The 16,481-nt window shown below is 36.9% G+C and overlaps 2 protein-coding genes across 4 annotated transcripts; one reads left to right on the top strand and one right to left on the bottom strand.

Moving 5' to 3' along the window:
- The first annotated feature begins 1,379 nt into the window (after positions 1–1,379).
- LOC120141596 (serine/threonine-protein kinase STY17-like) lies at positions 1,380–14,694 on the top strand. 3 transcript variants are annotated; one of them, XM_039156412.1, is made up of 16 exons: positions 1,380–1,748; positions 2,144–2,258; positions 2,458–2,555; positions 2,692–2,796; positions 2,999–3,053; positions 3,601–3,711; positions 3,801–3,851; positions 4,308–4,483; positions 4,571–4,678; positions 5,835–5,908; positions 6,580–6,755; positions 6,922–7,017; positions 13,853–13,933; positions 14,075–14,128; positions 14,210–14,344; positions 14,423–14,694. In XM_039156412.1, the coding sequence occupies exons 1-16, from the start codon at positions 1,549–1,551 to the stop codon at positions 14,444–14,446; spliced, it is 1,659 nt and encodes a 552-aa protein (XP_039012343.1). In that variant the 5' UTR covers positions 1,380–1,548; the 3' UTR covers positions 14,447–14,694. The 3 variants fall into 3 exon arrangements, with proteins under 3 accessions (XP_039012343.1, XP_039012342.1, XP_039012344.1); XM_039156411.1 differs by having other exon boundaries at positions 1,381–1,748; positions 14,416–14,694; XM_039156413.1 differs by having other exon boundaries at positions 1,563–1,767; positions 14,416–14,694.
- On the bottom strand, positions 14,677–15,482 carry LOC120141602 (protein IQ-DOMAIN 1). The gene is made up of 2 exons (XM_039156417.1): positions 15,146–15,482; positions 14,677–15,044 (listed from the first exon to the last, which is right to left on the bottom strand). Exons 1-2 carry the CDS (start codon positions 15,374–15,376, stop codon positions 14,889–14,891), a joined length of 387 nt encoding a protein of 128 aa, XP_039012348.1. The 5' UTR covers positions 15,377–15,482; the 3' UTR covers positions 14,677–14,888.
- Between the last annotated feature and the right edge of the window lie 999 nt (positions 15,483–16,481).

The following is a 16,481-nucleotide window of genomic DNA, read 5'->3' as shown; positions in this document are numbered from 1 at the left end:
TTTTTGGTTGAAGTAATGCAATTCATTCAAGTTTCAATTTGCAGAAGAAGAATAGTTTCTGAAAATGAAAATCGCAACACGAAAATGACTATCGCAACGCGAAACTAAAATCGCGTTGCGATTTTCATTTCGCGTTGCGATTCTCGGTTGATTTAATAAGCAATCTAAGTGAAATGGTTAATCTATTATTGAAATTACCAGTAAACTTATCATCAATTTCAATATGAAAAACCTAATAATAATGCAAAAATTTCAAAAAGAAAATAATTAAAAAAACTAACCCTCGTTGGTTGATTTGGTTGATTTTCCATTTCTGATTGTGAGGGTGGCTCTGAGAGATGGAGATAGACGGATTTCGCCGGAGATGGGGACGGATTTCGTCGGAGATGGGTGAGAGAGTGAGAGATGGAGATGGGACTGAGTTGTGATTTTAGGTTTTAGGTTATGAGTTGCGATTACGGGATATACTGTGGACGGTTCAGTGTTCCAATATATTAATATTCGTGTTTGGAATTTAAAAATAAAATACTTGGCCAGGATACTAATGGCGCTTAGAAAATCGCATTGCGATTATGTATTATCGCGTTGCGACAGTCAGAATCGCGTTGCGATAGTCAGTATCGCATTGCGATTTTCCCAATTCTCGTTGCGATTTACTTATTCGCATTGCGAATTGGGAAAATCGCAACGACACTGTAGACCATCGCAACGCGAAATGCAACGCGAATTTGCGATAATGGAGATCGCGTTGCGAATTAGCGATCGCATTGCGATTTTGTTGGTCATTTTGACAAATCCGAAAAAAGTTGGTTAAAATCGTATATTATATGGGATTTTTGGTCACTGAGGTTATTTTCTCTTTTTTTTTATCTTAATTATTATAAAAAATATCTTTATTGTATATTTAATTTATTATTGTAATTGTAAACCATTATTATAATTTTATATATTTTGTCTCAATAAAATTAACTGATTATTTTTATAAAAAAATGCGTACTTTGTATGTTTAAAATTTAACTTCTCCATTTTAAAAATTTCTTTATTATTTGTTTAATAACTAAAATTTAATTTATATCAACAATAAGAGGAATTAAATTATATTATATTATGTGATTTTTTTCTAGAAACAATTGTAGTAAGTAATAATGATATTGTATATTTTATTTAAAAATATTTTTTAAATCTTAAAAATAATATTATAGTAATTATTAATATCGAACATGAATTATAAAATAGAAATAAATGACACTATAAGATTAAAAACAGAGGATTAAATTTGAAATATATGAATACGAGGATTGGTAGCAAAATTGAACCATTTATATTTGATTGTTGGAGCTTTTGTGTCATATCGTTTCTTCTCTCTCCATTGTCTTGTTCGGTTGTCCCTCTCCCCATTTTTCTCAAGTGGATCAAATATAAACAATAAGCTTAGCCCGTTTCTTTTTCAATTTCGTTTTTCTAATTTATTTAATGAATTCTCGAGTCCTCCATTTTTTCCTGTGAATCTGTTTTGGTTAGTGGTAGTGGTGGTTGCGACACTCTCCAATGGCGATTGAAGAGGACACTGAGAGCTGCGGTAGTAGAGCTGTGGACTCGTTGGCCCATGTGAATCCTCGACATCACAGGCAAAAGCTTGACGTTTTCAACGAGGTGCTTAAGCGTATCCAGGAGTCTAATTACGAGGAAGCTAATCTGCCTGGCTTCGATGATCAGCTCTGGCTTCATTTCAATCGACTCCCTGCTCGGTATTGCGTCTAACCCTAGGTCTCTGCTTTTGGTCGATTCTGCACCTCTTTCCTTTGAAAATGATTGTTTGCTTCTTGTTTTGCTGATGATTGGAAGGGTAAATTAGATATAAGATTCATGAATCTTACTGTGATCCTTTTCTTTTCTTTTTTTCTAGAGAATTCATTTTGTAGTTAACAGAACGCGAAAGAGAAATAAAGAGTTCAAATCAAATCAGAGAAACAGTTCTGTTTGTCTCCTTTCATCTTTTTCATTATCCTTCCACATTAGCATAGTTAACGAAGTTCGAAATTATTGGTACCTTTTCTTTTTATGAGAAGTTTAATGCTTGAGCTTATACTAAATTATCAGTTGTTCTGTCATGATGTTTTGAGATTTCTGTTACTCTTGATAGATACGCACTAGATGTGAATGTGGAGCGGGCAGAAGATGTGCTTGCACATAAAAGATTATTACATCTGGCAGAGGACCCTGCTAATCGTCCTGTTTTTGAAGTTCGTGTAGTACAGGTATACATTTATGCATGTCTGCCACCTCTATTCGTCATAACTTCATAATAAGGGATCTCTATTTGATGTTTCTCTTTGATTGTGATATACCCTATTACCCTTCTTGAAATCCTGGAGATTGAATGTAGTTTAGCTTTGACAATTAGTATTTATTGATGAATGCTAAAATTAAATTTGTTTGATTCTGGTTATCTTCTAGGTCTATCCTGTCTCCACCACGCCTTCCGTTGACTCTGTTCATTCTGATTCATCTGTAAAAGAAGATGCACAAAGTGCTTATCATTCAAATAGACTGGGGTAAGGCTCTTGTAGTTAAAGTTAATATTTCCATGGATTCTTTTTAGGCTCTTCCACCTAATTCTTTATAGACCCAAACTTAACTGCACTCTTCTCTTTTTGGGTATCCCTGCTGTCCATTTCTGTTTTTCTTCAGTATCCACCCACCGCCTACCTTTGGTTCATCGCCTCATTTTGAAGCTTTTTCTATTCAAGCAACTGAAGATAAAGACAGTGCTGTGAATTCAACATCATGCCTCCGGTAAGGATTTGAATTGAGCACTATCTTTTTTAAGTCTCGTACTATAAAGTGGCTTTGCTCTTTCTCTTCTGGTTATCTTTTGAAACTACAACCCTTGAGCTGAGCTCATAGCTATTTTCCTTTAACAAACCCACTGCTTTTTGCTAATAGTTGCATAGCATAATTTTACATAAATAATAATCTCTAAGGTGGAATTGTGTAGGCCTATGCATGAGATCACCTTTTCAACAGTTGACCGACCAAAACTCCTTAGTCAGGTAGTTGATGCTTCCTCTTCTCCTGTCTTGATGATGCCTGTCACTGTGTGTTCTCATAAATTTCAGATAGATACTGGCATCCTCTTTTTGTCGTTTAACCTGACAGATGCAGTAGTTTCATCGCTTATTTAGTACAGCAGTATTGGTATTGTAATCACCAACTTTCACATAAAAAGAAAACGATAAGTTTTACTGATTTTTTTTAAAGGGATGTCATGGAACTGCTCTTAATGTTTGCATTAGCTTCTGTAGAAACAGAAGTTATCATCTCTTGATTTACTGCCTCTGCATCAATTTAAAGGAAATGGTAATAACTGTGTGGTTTATTTCATGAGTTCTTTGATGCTGAGACCTGAGAGTCAAATTACAATAAAAGTTCACACCTCTGGTTATATAATACTCTTGACAGGAATGATATGACATCAGATTGATTTGAAATTTATGTATGCATTTTACTATGTTCTTATTGTAGGAAGATCCCATTTGGTATGCTTTTGTTGAAACTTTCTCTTGTAACGAATGATAGATATTGATGATTATTTTACAGTTGACTTCTTTACTTGCGGAGATTGGATTGAACATTCAGGAAGCTCATGCTTTTTCCACTGTTGATGGGTATTCTTTGGATGTTTTTGTTGTTGATGGTTGGGCTTTTGAGGTATTCTCTTATATTTGTTCATACTAATAATTTGATCAAATACTTGTTGCTAAGGCTGAAAAAAAATAATTTACTCATTAATCTTTTAGGAAACTGAGGGGCTCAAAGATGCACTGGAGAAGGAAATTTTAAAGTCTAAGGTACCTTTTCCTGCATGTTACGCTCATTCCACTACTTCTATTATGATGCTCATGAATGAAATTATATTCATCTTTCGCTATTAGTGTTGAATCAAGCCTTGCAGTGCTATTAGTGCTGCAGATGATTCATGAATATGGCTCATAATCTTCCTTTCTGTTGGCATAGAATTTCTTTGTGTGTACCCAAATTGAAGCTTTGGCACTTATTTTTAAATAAAATGGTTATATGCTTAATACAACTTATCAGAAAGTGAAAGGTCAATTGTGGTTTCCACTTTTAGCTTTATAGTGTTTGACCTCCTAAAGTATGCATAGTCACTGCTTTTCTGTAGATCAATCCAACTCCCTGTACTTGATGTTGACTTGTAAAACCACGGTAGCAATCATGTTGATTATGGATTACTAGGGCCTACTTATTTTTTTGCTTCCATTTGATTGGTTTCTATTTGGCTTCAGGAGCAATCTTATCCGACAAAGAGTTCAATATCTGTTATGAATGGGCTTGTCAATGAAGGGGTCTTTTCCTTACCCAATTGTGTTGAAATCCCGAGTGATGGAACTGATGTATGGGAAATTGATTCCAGGAAGCTCAAAATTGAAAACAAGATTGCATCTGGATCATATGGTGATCTGTAAGTTTGTCAGCTTCAATCATGCTTCTTTTTCCTTTTGACTTAGGGAGAGTACAAATTCTAACTCATCTCATTTAACATCTTCAGATACAGAGGCACATATTATAGTCAAGAAGTGGCTATTAAAGTCCTCAAGCCTGTGCAGGTTATGGGAGAATTGCTGAGAGAGTTTTCTCAGGAAGTTTTTATTATGAGGTTTGTTGGAGCGCCAGTATATGCTAATTGTTTTGAAGTGACCTGATTGCTTCCGCTTATAAGCATTCTCAATCTGTTCTATAGTTGGATGTTTCACAATACAAATTCTAGCCAAAACCCTATAAATTCTATTTAAAAACTATCATATTCTCTCATCTCTCTCCAAGCTATTACAATTATTGCTCTTCTTTTCCCTTCCTTCCCTATCATCTCACTTTTTCTGGAATTATTGGTTAGCGTGCATCAGTGTATAAGAGTCAGATTCTTGGATTACCAGCTGTTTCCCTGGGTTACCAGAATCTTTTGATATACTAGACCAAGTGATTGTTTCTGATGTTCAGAGATTCCATTTTTACCTTATAGGTAGGATTCTTGCCTGGCACCACATAGATTTTGAGCAAAAATTGCTCAATCATTTTTCCCATATCTGTACCTAAATTTTCCAGGCCAGTTCTCATCTTTGTATGGATAGCAACTGGTTGACTGTAGTGCCCAATTTTAGCTCTATTGATTTGCTCCACCTCTCTCTATATTTCTGAATTATTAGCTGCTGTAAGTTCCACATATTATGGTGAATTTTCAAATGAATATTATGCTGGGGAATATTGGTTGTTCGGTACTTAAAAAGACATAACTATTGATCCTTCTTATTCTTGAGAATATGATAGTTAACTCTCAAAGGAGGGTTAGAATGTTTCGAAGGTACATAGCTCTGAAACTGGCCATTTTTTTGTTTGCTGCCTGCATATCATCTATTTCCCATCCACGTTGCTGTTTCATTTCTCTTGCAAAGCACTGTATATTTCTCTATTTTTGGTTTGATTGGTGGTTGTAATGAAGTCTGAACTCCAGCATTTTCCTAGTGGCCTCTGGTTGAACTAAATGATGTCATGTGTCCATATATATGTGTGTGTGTGTGGTTTGTATATTTTGGGTGTAAGTATTAAAAGAGAAATTGGCAGATCTCATTCAGATACCTCATGGTCCCCACATATTATAGTTGAGTTTAAGAACCTCTGTAGTTATTGAAAGCATTGATGTTCTGATCATAGCATTGATTCTTAGGAGGCTGAGACTTATTGGTACTTATCTTGAAGGCTGATTCACATGCTGTGGAATTTCTAACTTTTTTTTTTCTTCTTTTTCCTGTTTGTAGGAAAATCCGGCACAAGAACATTGTACAATTCATAGGCGCATGTACAAGAGCTGCAAACCCCTGCATTGTGACTGGTATAATCTATTGAAGTTTTCCAGCTACGATTTACTATGCTATACTTTTTTCTTCAGAGCATAAAATTTTGAAACTTCTGCTTCTACAATGGTGCTGTTAAGTGTCGCTGTTTTTCATCTTTACCAGATATTATCTATAATTATGTTGCTAAAGGGAACAATTCTGGCTTTGGAGTACAAACTGAGAGATGGACGCAAAACCTACCATTACTAATTTAGTGTCTGAATTCCCATCTGTAAACCAAAATTTAAATATTCGGATGTGTATGCCTTTTCATCCCTTTAATTCTGTGATGATAAACTCTGTGGCTTTATTAAAAACAGAAACATTTATCAGATGGGTTGATAGAACAGCCAATATAGAGGCTGATAGCTTAGCTAAGGCTGATATTGGTTAGTTTTGTTGTTGAGTTTAGGATGTTTTGTTTGAGTGTTTCGGGTTGTTCTTTGTAAGGGGGCTTGGCTGTTTTAAACATTATGTAAATTTTCTGTTAATTATGAATTTTGAGGCACTCTTTTCCTCCTCCTGCTGATAAGGGAGCACCTTGGTGTTCCTTTAATCATGAAGGGGGGTTTTAACGAGGCCTCCACTTATCAAAAAAAAAAAAACAGAAACATTTTTCTGTTCGTTTTACAGATAGTTTCTTATAGTGACTTTTGTGCTTTATCAGAATTTATGGCCAGAGGTAGCTTATATGACTATCTGCAGAAGCAAAGGAGAGTTTTTAAGTTGCCATTTCTACTCAAAGTAGCCCTTGATGTTTCCAAGGGAATGAACTATTTGCATCAAAACAACATCATCCACAGGGACCTGAAAACCGCAAATCTTTTGATGGATGAGAATCAAGTAAGATACTTCTGTTAATCAAGTCACTGATTAATTAATTTTCTATTAAAAGCTACCGTTTTTTTTATTTCCCTTGTGAATTTTGACTGGGATTATAGTATGCTGTAAATTGTACGATAGATTAGCATATGATATTTGTCTTAAAATTATGGTCTATCCTTTATAGGTTGTTAAAGTTGCCGATTTTGGAGTTGCTAGAGTGCAGGCTCATTCAGGAGTAATGACAGCTGAAACTGGAACATACCGCTGGATGGCTCCTGAGGTATGCTTTTTTCTTTCTTGGACATTATGTTTCTCCTTTGTATTCTTTACATGGTAGTAGTTTAGCTACTCCGATGATCTTGTAATATACTTGGCAATTTTATGTTTCTTCACGATCACAAAAATACATGTTATGGTGTTCAGACTAATTCCCGTGTCAGAACTAAGAAAATCATTTTGCATGTGATGTTACCCCATTATATATAATCATCTTCCAAATGATATCACTCTTTTTTGTCATCCGATTCACCACCTTGTACTGTAGATTTTTCACTTAATTGACACAAACACGAATTTCCTCTTCCATCTCTTTCTCTCTTATATAGCTATAAATCGTAACAAGAGAATTTAAAAACACAACAGAAATGTGGTCATCAGGGAATAATCGAGGGATTTCGAAAATGAGAGAAGGTAGAGAGAGAGTGAGTGAGTCTTTCAAGAGCAAATTCGCTGTCGATAAGTTTAGAGAGGTTCATGGAGGAGTTACTTGGTAAGCTTTCGTCGATAATCTTAGTAGGCAAGTGAGACGCAGTGATTTATGGATTCGTTTTAGTCGTTATGGTAAAGTCATTAAGGTGTTCATTCCTCTTTTCAATAATAGACCGAAGTATAAGGTTAATACGTTCGCGTTTGTCCATTTCGAAAGCAAGGAAGATCTGTGTAATGCAGTGGAAAAGATGAACAACGTCTTGATTGATGGGAGGAGAATTTCAGTGACTGTAGCTAAATATAAGAAACATTCTGGGTTGAGGAGGCAGATTGCTGGGGGGGTTGAGGGCAACTAGTGTTGGTATTAGAGGGCGAAAGGTTGGAAGATTGTCTTCATCAGCTGGAAGGGTAAGGAAGTCGGAGATGATGAATAGGTTTCATGATGGAAGGTCTTATTCAGATGCGGTTGTTGGGGTACATAAAGAGACAGAGGTTGTGCAAGAGGTGAATCTCTCAAATACGAAGGAAATGAATAACACTAGGGATGTGTTTATTCCGGTGGAGGAAAGTGCTTGGTTGAGATCGTCCGTTACTGGTATTTGCAAAGAGATTCATGAAATTCAAATTGTGCAGAAAGCATTAAGGAATGAGGGCTTTAATGTAAAGGTTGTAAGGGGGCTTTGCTAAGAATGCTTGCTTGGTCGTGTTCCAATCTGTGGATGAGATGAAGTCAGCGATGGAAAGAATATGGGAAGAGCTGTCTTTCTGGTTTGATAGTTTGGAGCCTGTGTTCGATGAGGACAACATTCCCTTAGCTTATTGCTCGATCTCCATGATAGGAGTCCCTTTAAACTACTGGTCGGTTCCTTTCTTTACTAGGTTGGTATCCAAGTGGGGTAAACTAGTAAAGATCAAAGATGAAACTGCTCAAAAAGTGGACTGCAGAGTGGCGCAAATGATCCTGAGGGTCTTTAGTCCTTTTGACATTCCTGATCATACTACCATTACAACGTATGGGAGGAAATTTCTGGTCAAAATAAAGCTTGAAGGTGGTGATGTTTTCTTTCCTGAGTTGTCGGATTTTGTTGAAGATGATGTTCTAGAGGAGCCATGGGCGGAGAGATCTTCCAATTGGAGCGTAGAGGATGTTCAGGTGAAGCATGGAGGCCACGTGGGTTGTCAAAACCCATAAAAGGGTTCAGGACTGGGTTCAGGGCTCGCATCATAGTAAAAGTACAGAAACCGAGAGAGTTATCTCCACTCAGCATGAAAAGTCGAGAGGCTTGTCTGTAGAGATGGATAGTGGGAAGAGTGTGGGGGGAGATTCCTATGCGCTTGATATAGTTGACAGGGAGTTTGGGCTTCAAAAAGGACTAGGAACATTTAGGTTGTGTGGTCCGGATCAAGATAATGGTCCAATTTCAATGGGTTGTCTTACCTTTTCAGCAGATAAAATCAAGGATCCAGTGGGTATCGAAGATGGAGACGGGCCTGCTGTTGGTTTAAAGTTGTTAAATTCAAGAGTTGTTTCACAAGCAGGTTCTGCAAGCTCATTATCCATGAAGACTGCTCCGGTTGCTAGGAAACTAATCAGAAGTCAAGATATTTTATAGCAGGTCGAAATGCAGAAAGATTTGGAATAATAATGTGCAGGATTGGAAGAATGAGCAGGACGGGAAGGAGGTTTCCCGAGGGGTGTTAAATGATGAGCTGGGCAGGGATTTAATTTCTAGAGGCTGTCTTTCTGAAGTTGCCGAGGCAGCCGAGGTTTCTGCAAGGGACAATGATGGTCCTAGGCCGAGGAGAATTAACAGGAGATTTAAAAGATCCCTCATTAGGGATGCTATGGATCATGCTAGTGTCTCTACATTATCTTCATCAACTTTTCCTTTGTTGGTGGAGGAAGCTATGGCTACATGGGAAATTAGCAAGTTATTGGGAATATCTTTCAAAGAAGGGAAGGAAGCTTTTCTACAGAAGATTATAGAGTTGGAGAAAGGATTGAGTGGGGATCCTTGAGTTCGTATGTTTTTCCTTGGAGTTTAGGCATTATTAATCTAGAGTATCATGCCTAAGCTTATTATTTTGTCTTGGAACGTTAGGGGGTTGGGTAGAAGAGAGAAGCAAAGAGCTGTGCAAAAATTAGTTTCGGAGAAAAATCCTACTTTTCTATTTCTTCAAGAAACAAAACTCGAGAATTTACCGAGATCTTTTTTAAGGAGAAGTGGTTTGAATAGGTTGCAGAGGTTCGTTGAGTCACCAGCAGAAGGTTCTTCTGGTGGTTTGTTAAGTTGCTGGGATGATAGTTCCTTTGTGGTAGAAGATCATCATATTCACAAGAGGTTTATTGCTGTTTTCGGGAAGTTCAAATCCAACAATTTTAGGTGTGGTTTCATAAACTTTTAGGGTCCATCTGTGGAGGAAGAGAAGGCTGGTTTCTTTGAAGAACTGGGACTGTTTTTAAACGGGTATAGTATCCCTTTTTGTGTGGGAGGGGATTTTAAAGCATATTTATCAGAAGATGAGAAGGAAGGCAGGGCTCACAATAGAAACTCTATGGAAATCTTCAGTCTGTTTATCTAGCAAACGGGACTTATTGATTTACCTCTTATTGGGGGAAACTTTACTTGGAGTAGTAATAGGGATTTGCCTACTTTCTCAGCAGAATTCTCTGGGATCAACCAGTTTTTACTGCCCAAATCTATCTTTGATCATAATGCAATTTTTATTGAGAGTGGGGATGAAAATTGGGGAAAGCGACCTTTTAGGCTGTTCAATTATTTAATGTCTGAGGATGGGTTTGAGGAGAAGGTTGTGGAGTCATTTAAGGAATTTAAAAAAGACAAGAAAAGAGCTGGAATTTTGAGTATACTTAGGAATACAAAGAATGCCATTAAAAGCTGGTCTGGGGATAGGAAACAGTTCCCACGTATGGATATTTTTGTTCTTGAAGACAAAATTCACCAGTTAGAAATAAGGATGCATCAAAATCAGTCATCCAATGTTGTTGAGAATGCGTCAGAGTTGAGGTTGTTAAGAAAATGATCTTTGGAAACTATACAGAATCGAGGAGCAAATTTGGTGCCAAAATTCTAGAGAGAAGTGGGTTAAAGATGGAGACCGAAATTCTAAATTTTTTCATACATGCGCTTCAATTAGAAGGAGAATAAATTCTCTGAATGCTATTAATGTTGATGGTGTAATTATCAAAGATCCTGTCATTATCAAGTCTAGTGTCAGAGAGCATTTCTTTAAAGCCTATAACAGTGTTTCAACTTTGGTAGTGGAGGATTTTGAGTTGAATTTTTCTCGTATTTCTCTGGAGCAGAATTTAATGTTAGAAAAGGAGTTTACGGAAGATGAGATTTGGGAAATCATCAGCTCGTGTGATAGTAATAAAGCTCCAGGGCCCGATGGGTTGAATGTGGATTTTTTAAAAAATTCTGGTCTTACTTAAAAGGTTATATTATGAAGTTTTTTCATAATTTCTTTTTGGGGAAGGATTGGGAACATGGCATAAATCATTCTTTCATAACTCTCATCCCCAAGGGCTCTAATATTGGGGGTTTAGATGAGTTCAGACCTATTTCACTGTGGGATGTACAAGATCCTCTCTAACTGTCTTTCGAGAAGGTTGAGATGTTGTATTAATGATATTATCAGTGAGTAACAGTTTGCTTTTATAACTGGGAGACAAATTCTGGACTGCTCTTTTATTGCTAATGAAGGAATTGATTTGTGGAGGAAGAAAGGATTGAAGGGTTATGTTTTTAAGGTGGACTTCAAGAAGGCTTATGATTCATTAGATTGGAACATTCTCTTTAAAGTCATGAATAAAATGGGGTTTGGTTCTAAGTGGTGTAATTGGATTCGAAAGTGTTACAACTGCTTTGGTATCAGTTTTAGTTAACCATGTTCCTACTGCTGAATTTCCTATGGCTAAAGGTCTTAGACAGGGTTGTTCCCTTTCCCCATTGCTGTTTAATTTTGTTGGAGAACTGTTTAATCTGCTGCTCCGTAAGGCAGTATCTTCGGGTCTGTTTTGTGGCCTGATTGTTGGTTGCGACGAGGCTTCAGTTAATCTATCTCATCTGCAATTCGCAGATGATCTGATTATTTTTTGCAGTGCATCGAAGACACAGGTAATTAATGTTAACAGGATCCTACGTGTTTTCGAAGTTATGTCAGGCATGAAATTGAATCTGTCTAAGCAAATTATTTGGGATAAATATTGATGAGGAAGAGGTTCTTCAGTGGGCTAATGCTGTTGGATGTTCAGCAGGACATTTCCCTGCGGAATATTTGGGGTTGCCTCTTGGTGCTAAGAGGAATTCGCTATTGTTGTGGGATCCGGTTGTTCAAAATTTTTATAAGAGGTTAGCAGGTTGGAAGGCTAATACTTTGTTAATGGCAGGGAGGTTGATTTTATTGAGGCAGTTTTGAGCTCCTTGCCTACATATTTCATGTCTCTGTTTAAGATACCGTCTTCGGTGATTGCGAAGCTTAATTCCATCATGGCCAGATTTCTATGGGGAGGAGGGGTGGAGGCAAAAAAAATTCACTGGGTTAATTGGTCGATTGTGTGCGCTGGAAAGACTGTGGGGGTCTTGGTGTTCTGTATATTAGGTATATGAATAGAGCACTCCTAGGGAAATGGTCGTGGAGATTTGCAAACGATAGGGAGTCAGTGTGGAAGAAGGTTATTTGCTATAAATATAATCTGGACCCTAATTCTCTGATGTTTAACGAGGAACTACCTGCATATGCTTCTTGGATATGGAAATCGGTGGTCAATAATCACTTCAAACAGGATCAGTTTGGAGCAAAGTTCCGAAGTTTGTTTAAAGTTAGAGTGGGGGATGGAGGGAGTATCAGATTTTGGTATGATTGTTGGGCGCATGATACCCCTCTAAATCTGGTTTTCCCGAGAATGTTTGTTCTTTCGGTAAACAAGTATGGGAAGCTTAATGAGTTTCGGTTTGCAGGCTGGTCTTGGCATGTTCAATTTAGAAGGAATTTAAGTGATTGGGAACTGGATCAATTCTCTGATTTAATGGCTTTAATTCATAATATCACTCTTTCACATGACTGTTTGATGGGTTAGTCTGGAGAGGGAATGGGGAAGGAGTATATATGTCAACTCGAGTGTAAAGTCATGTTGTCCTGCAAGTACAACAGACTCTTTTTGGATGAAGTACGTTTGGAGGGGTTTGGTGCCTCCGAAAGTGGAGGTATTTATGTGGCAAGTGGTGCTTCAGAGATTGCCAGTTAAACTAGAGTTACAGAGGAGAGGAGTTTCAGCTATTGTTGACGTGTTTGCCCTTTATGTAACAAGGCGGATGAGTCCTCAACACATTTATTTTTTACTTGTGTTGTGGCGTGGTCTTTATGGAATAAATTTTTGAATTTCTGGGGAGTTTGTTCAGCTTTTCAAGCCAATGCTCAAAATTTTTTGTTTGCTTGGGAGGATTTGGTACCTAATTCTAAAATTTGGTCCTTCATTCCGAGTGTGGTTCTATGGTCAATTTGGAAGTGGAGGAATGCCATTGTGTTCGATGGGGGGAGGTTAGATCAGATTGATCTATTTTTTTATGGCAAGAAGTAGGTTGGCGTCTTGGTTCTTAGCTAACTTCAAGGATGTTTATATTCCTAAGGACTCTCTCATTAGTGATCCATCACTTGGGGATAGTTGCTCTTATTCAAGCTCTCCTATTATCAAAATTGTGCCCTGGTCACATCCTCCAAAGGGCTTTATAAAGTTGAATGTGGATGCGGCAGTGACTGTAGACTGGAGGAAAAGTGGTGTTGGAGGCATTCTTAGAGTTGAGGATGGTTCGGTGGTTGGTTCTTTCGAAGAGGCTGCTGGTCCAGGTCCTCCTATCTTGATAGAGCTTATGGCAATTAAGAAGGGCTTATCCTATTTTACTTCGATTCAACAACGTTTTAAGGAACGTTTAATCGTTGAATCTGACAGTAAATTAGCAGTGGTTTGGGTCCAGAATAAAGAACGATGTCCCTTGGTCTACATTGATTTAGTGAATGATATTGGTGATAAGTTTAGAGGTTTGAATGGTATTATTAGATGGGTTGCTAGGTCAGCCAATGTTGAGGCTGATACTCTAGCAAAGGATGGTATTGGATAGATACATTGTTCTGGTTGTTTTAGGTTATCTTTTCGCTTTGGTTTGATTTGTTGTAAAAGGAGTCTGTGTGGTTGTTTTTAAGTCTTATGTAACTGGAGGTTATTAATGAAGTTTTTTAGGCACTCTTTCCTCATTCCGCTGATTAAGGAGCACATTGTGATCCATTAATCAAGAAGGGGGTTTTAACGAGGCCTACCATTCCTATTAAAAAAAAAGAAAGGGGTTCTAATTTAATATTGCATTCCCCTATCTTAATTAATGTAGGTTATTGAGCACAAACCATATGATCACAAGGCAGATGTTTTTAGCTTTGGAATAGCACTCTGGGAGCTACTGACAGGAGAAGTAAGGCATTATTTTATGTTGAAGAATTTTGGTTTTAGGTTGTGGATACTTGTCTGTGGCGAACTTTCTTTCATCTACACGTGCAATACTTTGAGGTTTTGTATCTTTATGACTGATTTATTCTTACATTGCAACTGCTAGCTCCCGTATTCTCTCTTGACTCCACTACAAGCAGCAGTTGGTGTAGTGCAAAAGGTACTTTTATTTTTGTATAAATACAAAAAATAAGAAAATTTTGAGGATATTTTGTTTATAACAATCTAACGGTCTTTTCAGAATCTACGGCCTACGATCCCAAAGAATACACACCCAAGACTAGGGGAATTGCTTGAGAGATGCTGGCAGCAGGACCCAACTCAAAGGCCTAACTTCTCTGAAATTATAGAAATCCTTCAACAAATAGATAAAGAGGTACGATATTCATATGGCATGCTTTTGTTTTGTCCCATCAAACATTTCTAAGCATGTTACTATTGTGGCAGATTGCAGATAAGGGGGAAGATCGCAACATGAGCAAGTCGTCCAGCGGTGTTTTCTCATCTATGTTGAGGGGACAGCATTAACTCCAATAGTAAAGAGGATGCTGTGAACTACAAGTATTATTTTCCGTATTTTATCGTATTTTATATAGCATTATGAATGATTTTCAGCAGTTTGCTCTCTCTTGGTTCCTACATTTTTATGTGAAACCCTAATACTTGACTTTTCATTTCTTCTATTTATGCAAACTGTAAAATGGATCATCTGAAAACTGACGTTCATCATTGTCACATTCCCGGATTGCGACTGGAAATGTTTAAAATTGCTCACCATTTTTGACGAGAGTACAGAAATTGCTGTATTGGAAACTTTTACGGTATAAAAGGTTTTGACCTAAACCTGTCGCAAGTGGTGTTCATGGTTAGTGGAAAATGAAGGTGACGCTGTCTGGGCACATCGGCTGTCAGTCACTGTACTAGTTGAGGAGTTGGCGGGCACGAACCCTGACTTGTAACCTCACAAGTGCATGCATGCAATTCATTGCTATTTGTGTTTGTTTCCTTACATACGCCCCGCGGGCAACTGCTTGCAGCTTAACTAGGCTTCTCAATGCTCTATATGCTCGTCTTGCCTGTTCATTATAGATTTTAATTATCAAAACCAGAACACGAAAAGGTTAGTTTTAACCATGTTGAAAATGTTTGAGAAAGAAGTGCAAGTTAATATAGTTACAAGATGACCCCTGAAAATTGACTGGATTTTAATTGCTGCAATGTCTTCTCTGGTTAAATGTGTTGTCTGAGATGATGATGTTGATGGAGCTGAGGTAGGGAAATCTCTAGCTTCTTTGATCATTGGCTGCCGGCTTAGGTTTTCGCTGTGAAGAATGACGATATCTCTTTGGTGGGATGATTTGATGAACTTCTTTCGAACTGTGTTGAACCAGTTTCTAGCTGTGCCCATGTCTGCAAAGTCTGCTGGTTTTTGTTTCTTCAGGTATGATTTAATGTCGCATTCCCAAGAAGGGGTGGCTTTAAAGGAAGGAAGTAGTGCCGTGCGCACCACATTTGTGATAGTTTAGTTTTTCCTTGCCGAACAATGCTTGTCAGACTAAGAACGTGGGAGGATGAATTACTCACCCCCACCAGTCTGTGCTGGTTTGAAGCGTTCTACAACACGGCTAGCCTCAGTCCAACCAACCATTAGCTACCTTCAATGCTCTGGCCAATAATAAGTCAATGTGCCAAATCTTCTTTATATATATATATATATTCAAATGGTTACCTTGCAGGTTACGCCGGCAATCCGGCTGATATAATATTAGATGATCAATTACAAATTTATAATTTTTGTCAATTTGATCTTACATTTAAAAAAAATCAATAAAATTAGTCTCAACATTTTCATATCGTGTAAATTATGTTTTGAATTTTTAGAATTAGAATAAAAGTAAAACAATATATAAATATTGATGATTAAATTTATTATTATATCAATTAAAATTATATAAATTGATGAAAACTGATCAAACTATGATTAATTGGCTTTAATTACTTTCAAAAGTGAGAGGGGCCTAAGAAGTCTTTTTACCCTATAGAACCACATTACATAATGAGATATAGGTCAGAGCCTAAATTGTATATTAACCATTTTTTTCTGCATGGATTAGTGATGTTAGCGCTCTGGTGAATGGTTGAAGAATCAAGGATGGCAATTTGAGACACTAGACACCAGTCGATGTCCCCATTTTTGCATGAAAGAAAATAAGTTGAGAGATTTACCTAGGGATAGGAACGGGGCGGGTCAGACCAGATTTTTTGCTATTTCGATTCCGATCCAAAAACATTTTTTATAACCAATTTTGTCCCATCCCGATAAATTTTAATTTTTAAAATAATTAAAATAATATTTTATAATAAAATATTTATAATTATTTATTATATTTTAAAAGGGTAAAATAATATAATTTATAATATATTTTTTATATTTTTAATAATTAAAGAACATATTTTAATAATATAAAATTAAAATTCTTAAAATATTAAATATTTTATATAAAAAATTATAA

The sequence above is a fragment of the Hibiscus syriacus genome, unplaced genomic scaffold (assembly GCF_006381635.1).
Source record: "Hibiscus syriacus cultivar Baekdansim isolate YM2019G1 unplaced genomic scaffold, ASM638163v2 tig00110812_pilon, whole genome shotgun sequence".
In the NCBI taxonomy this organism is placed as follows: domain Eukaryota; kingdom Viridiplantae; phylum Streptophyta; class Magnoliopsida; order Malvales; family Malvaceae; genus Hibiscus; species Hibiscus syriacus.
This window is presented reverse-complemented; position numbering and strand designations above follow the sequence as displayed.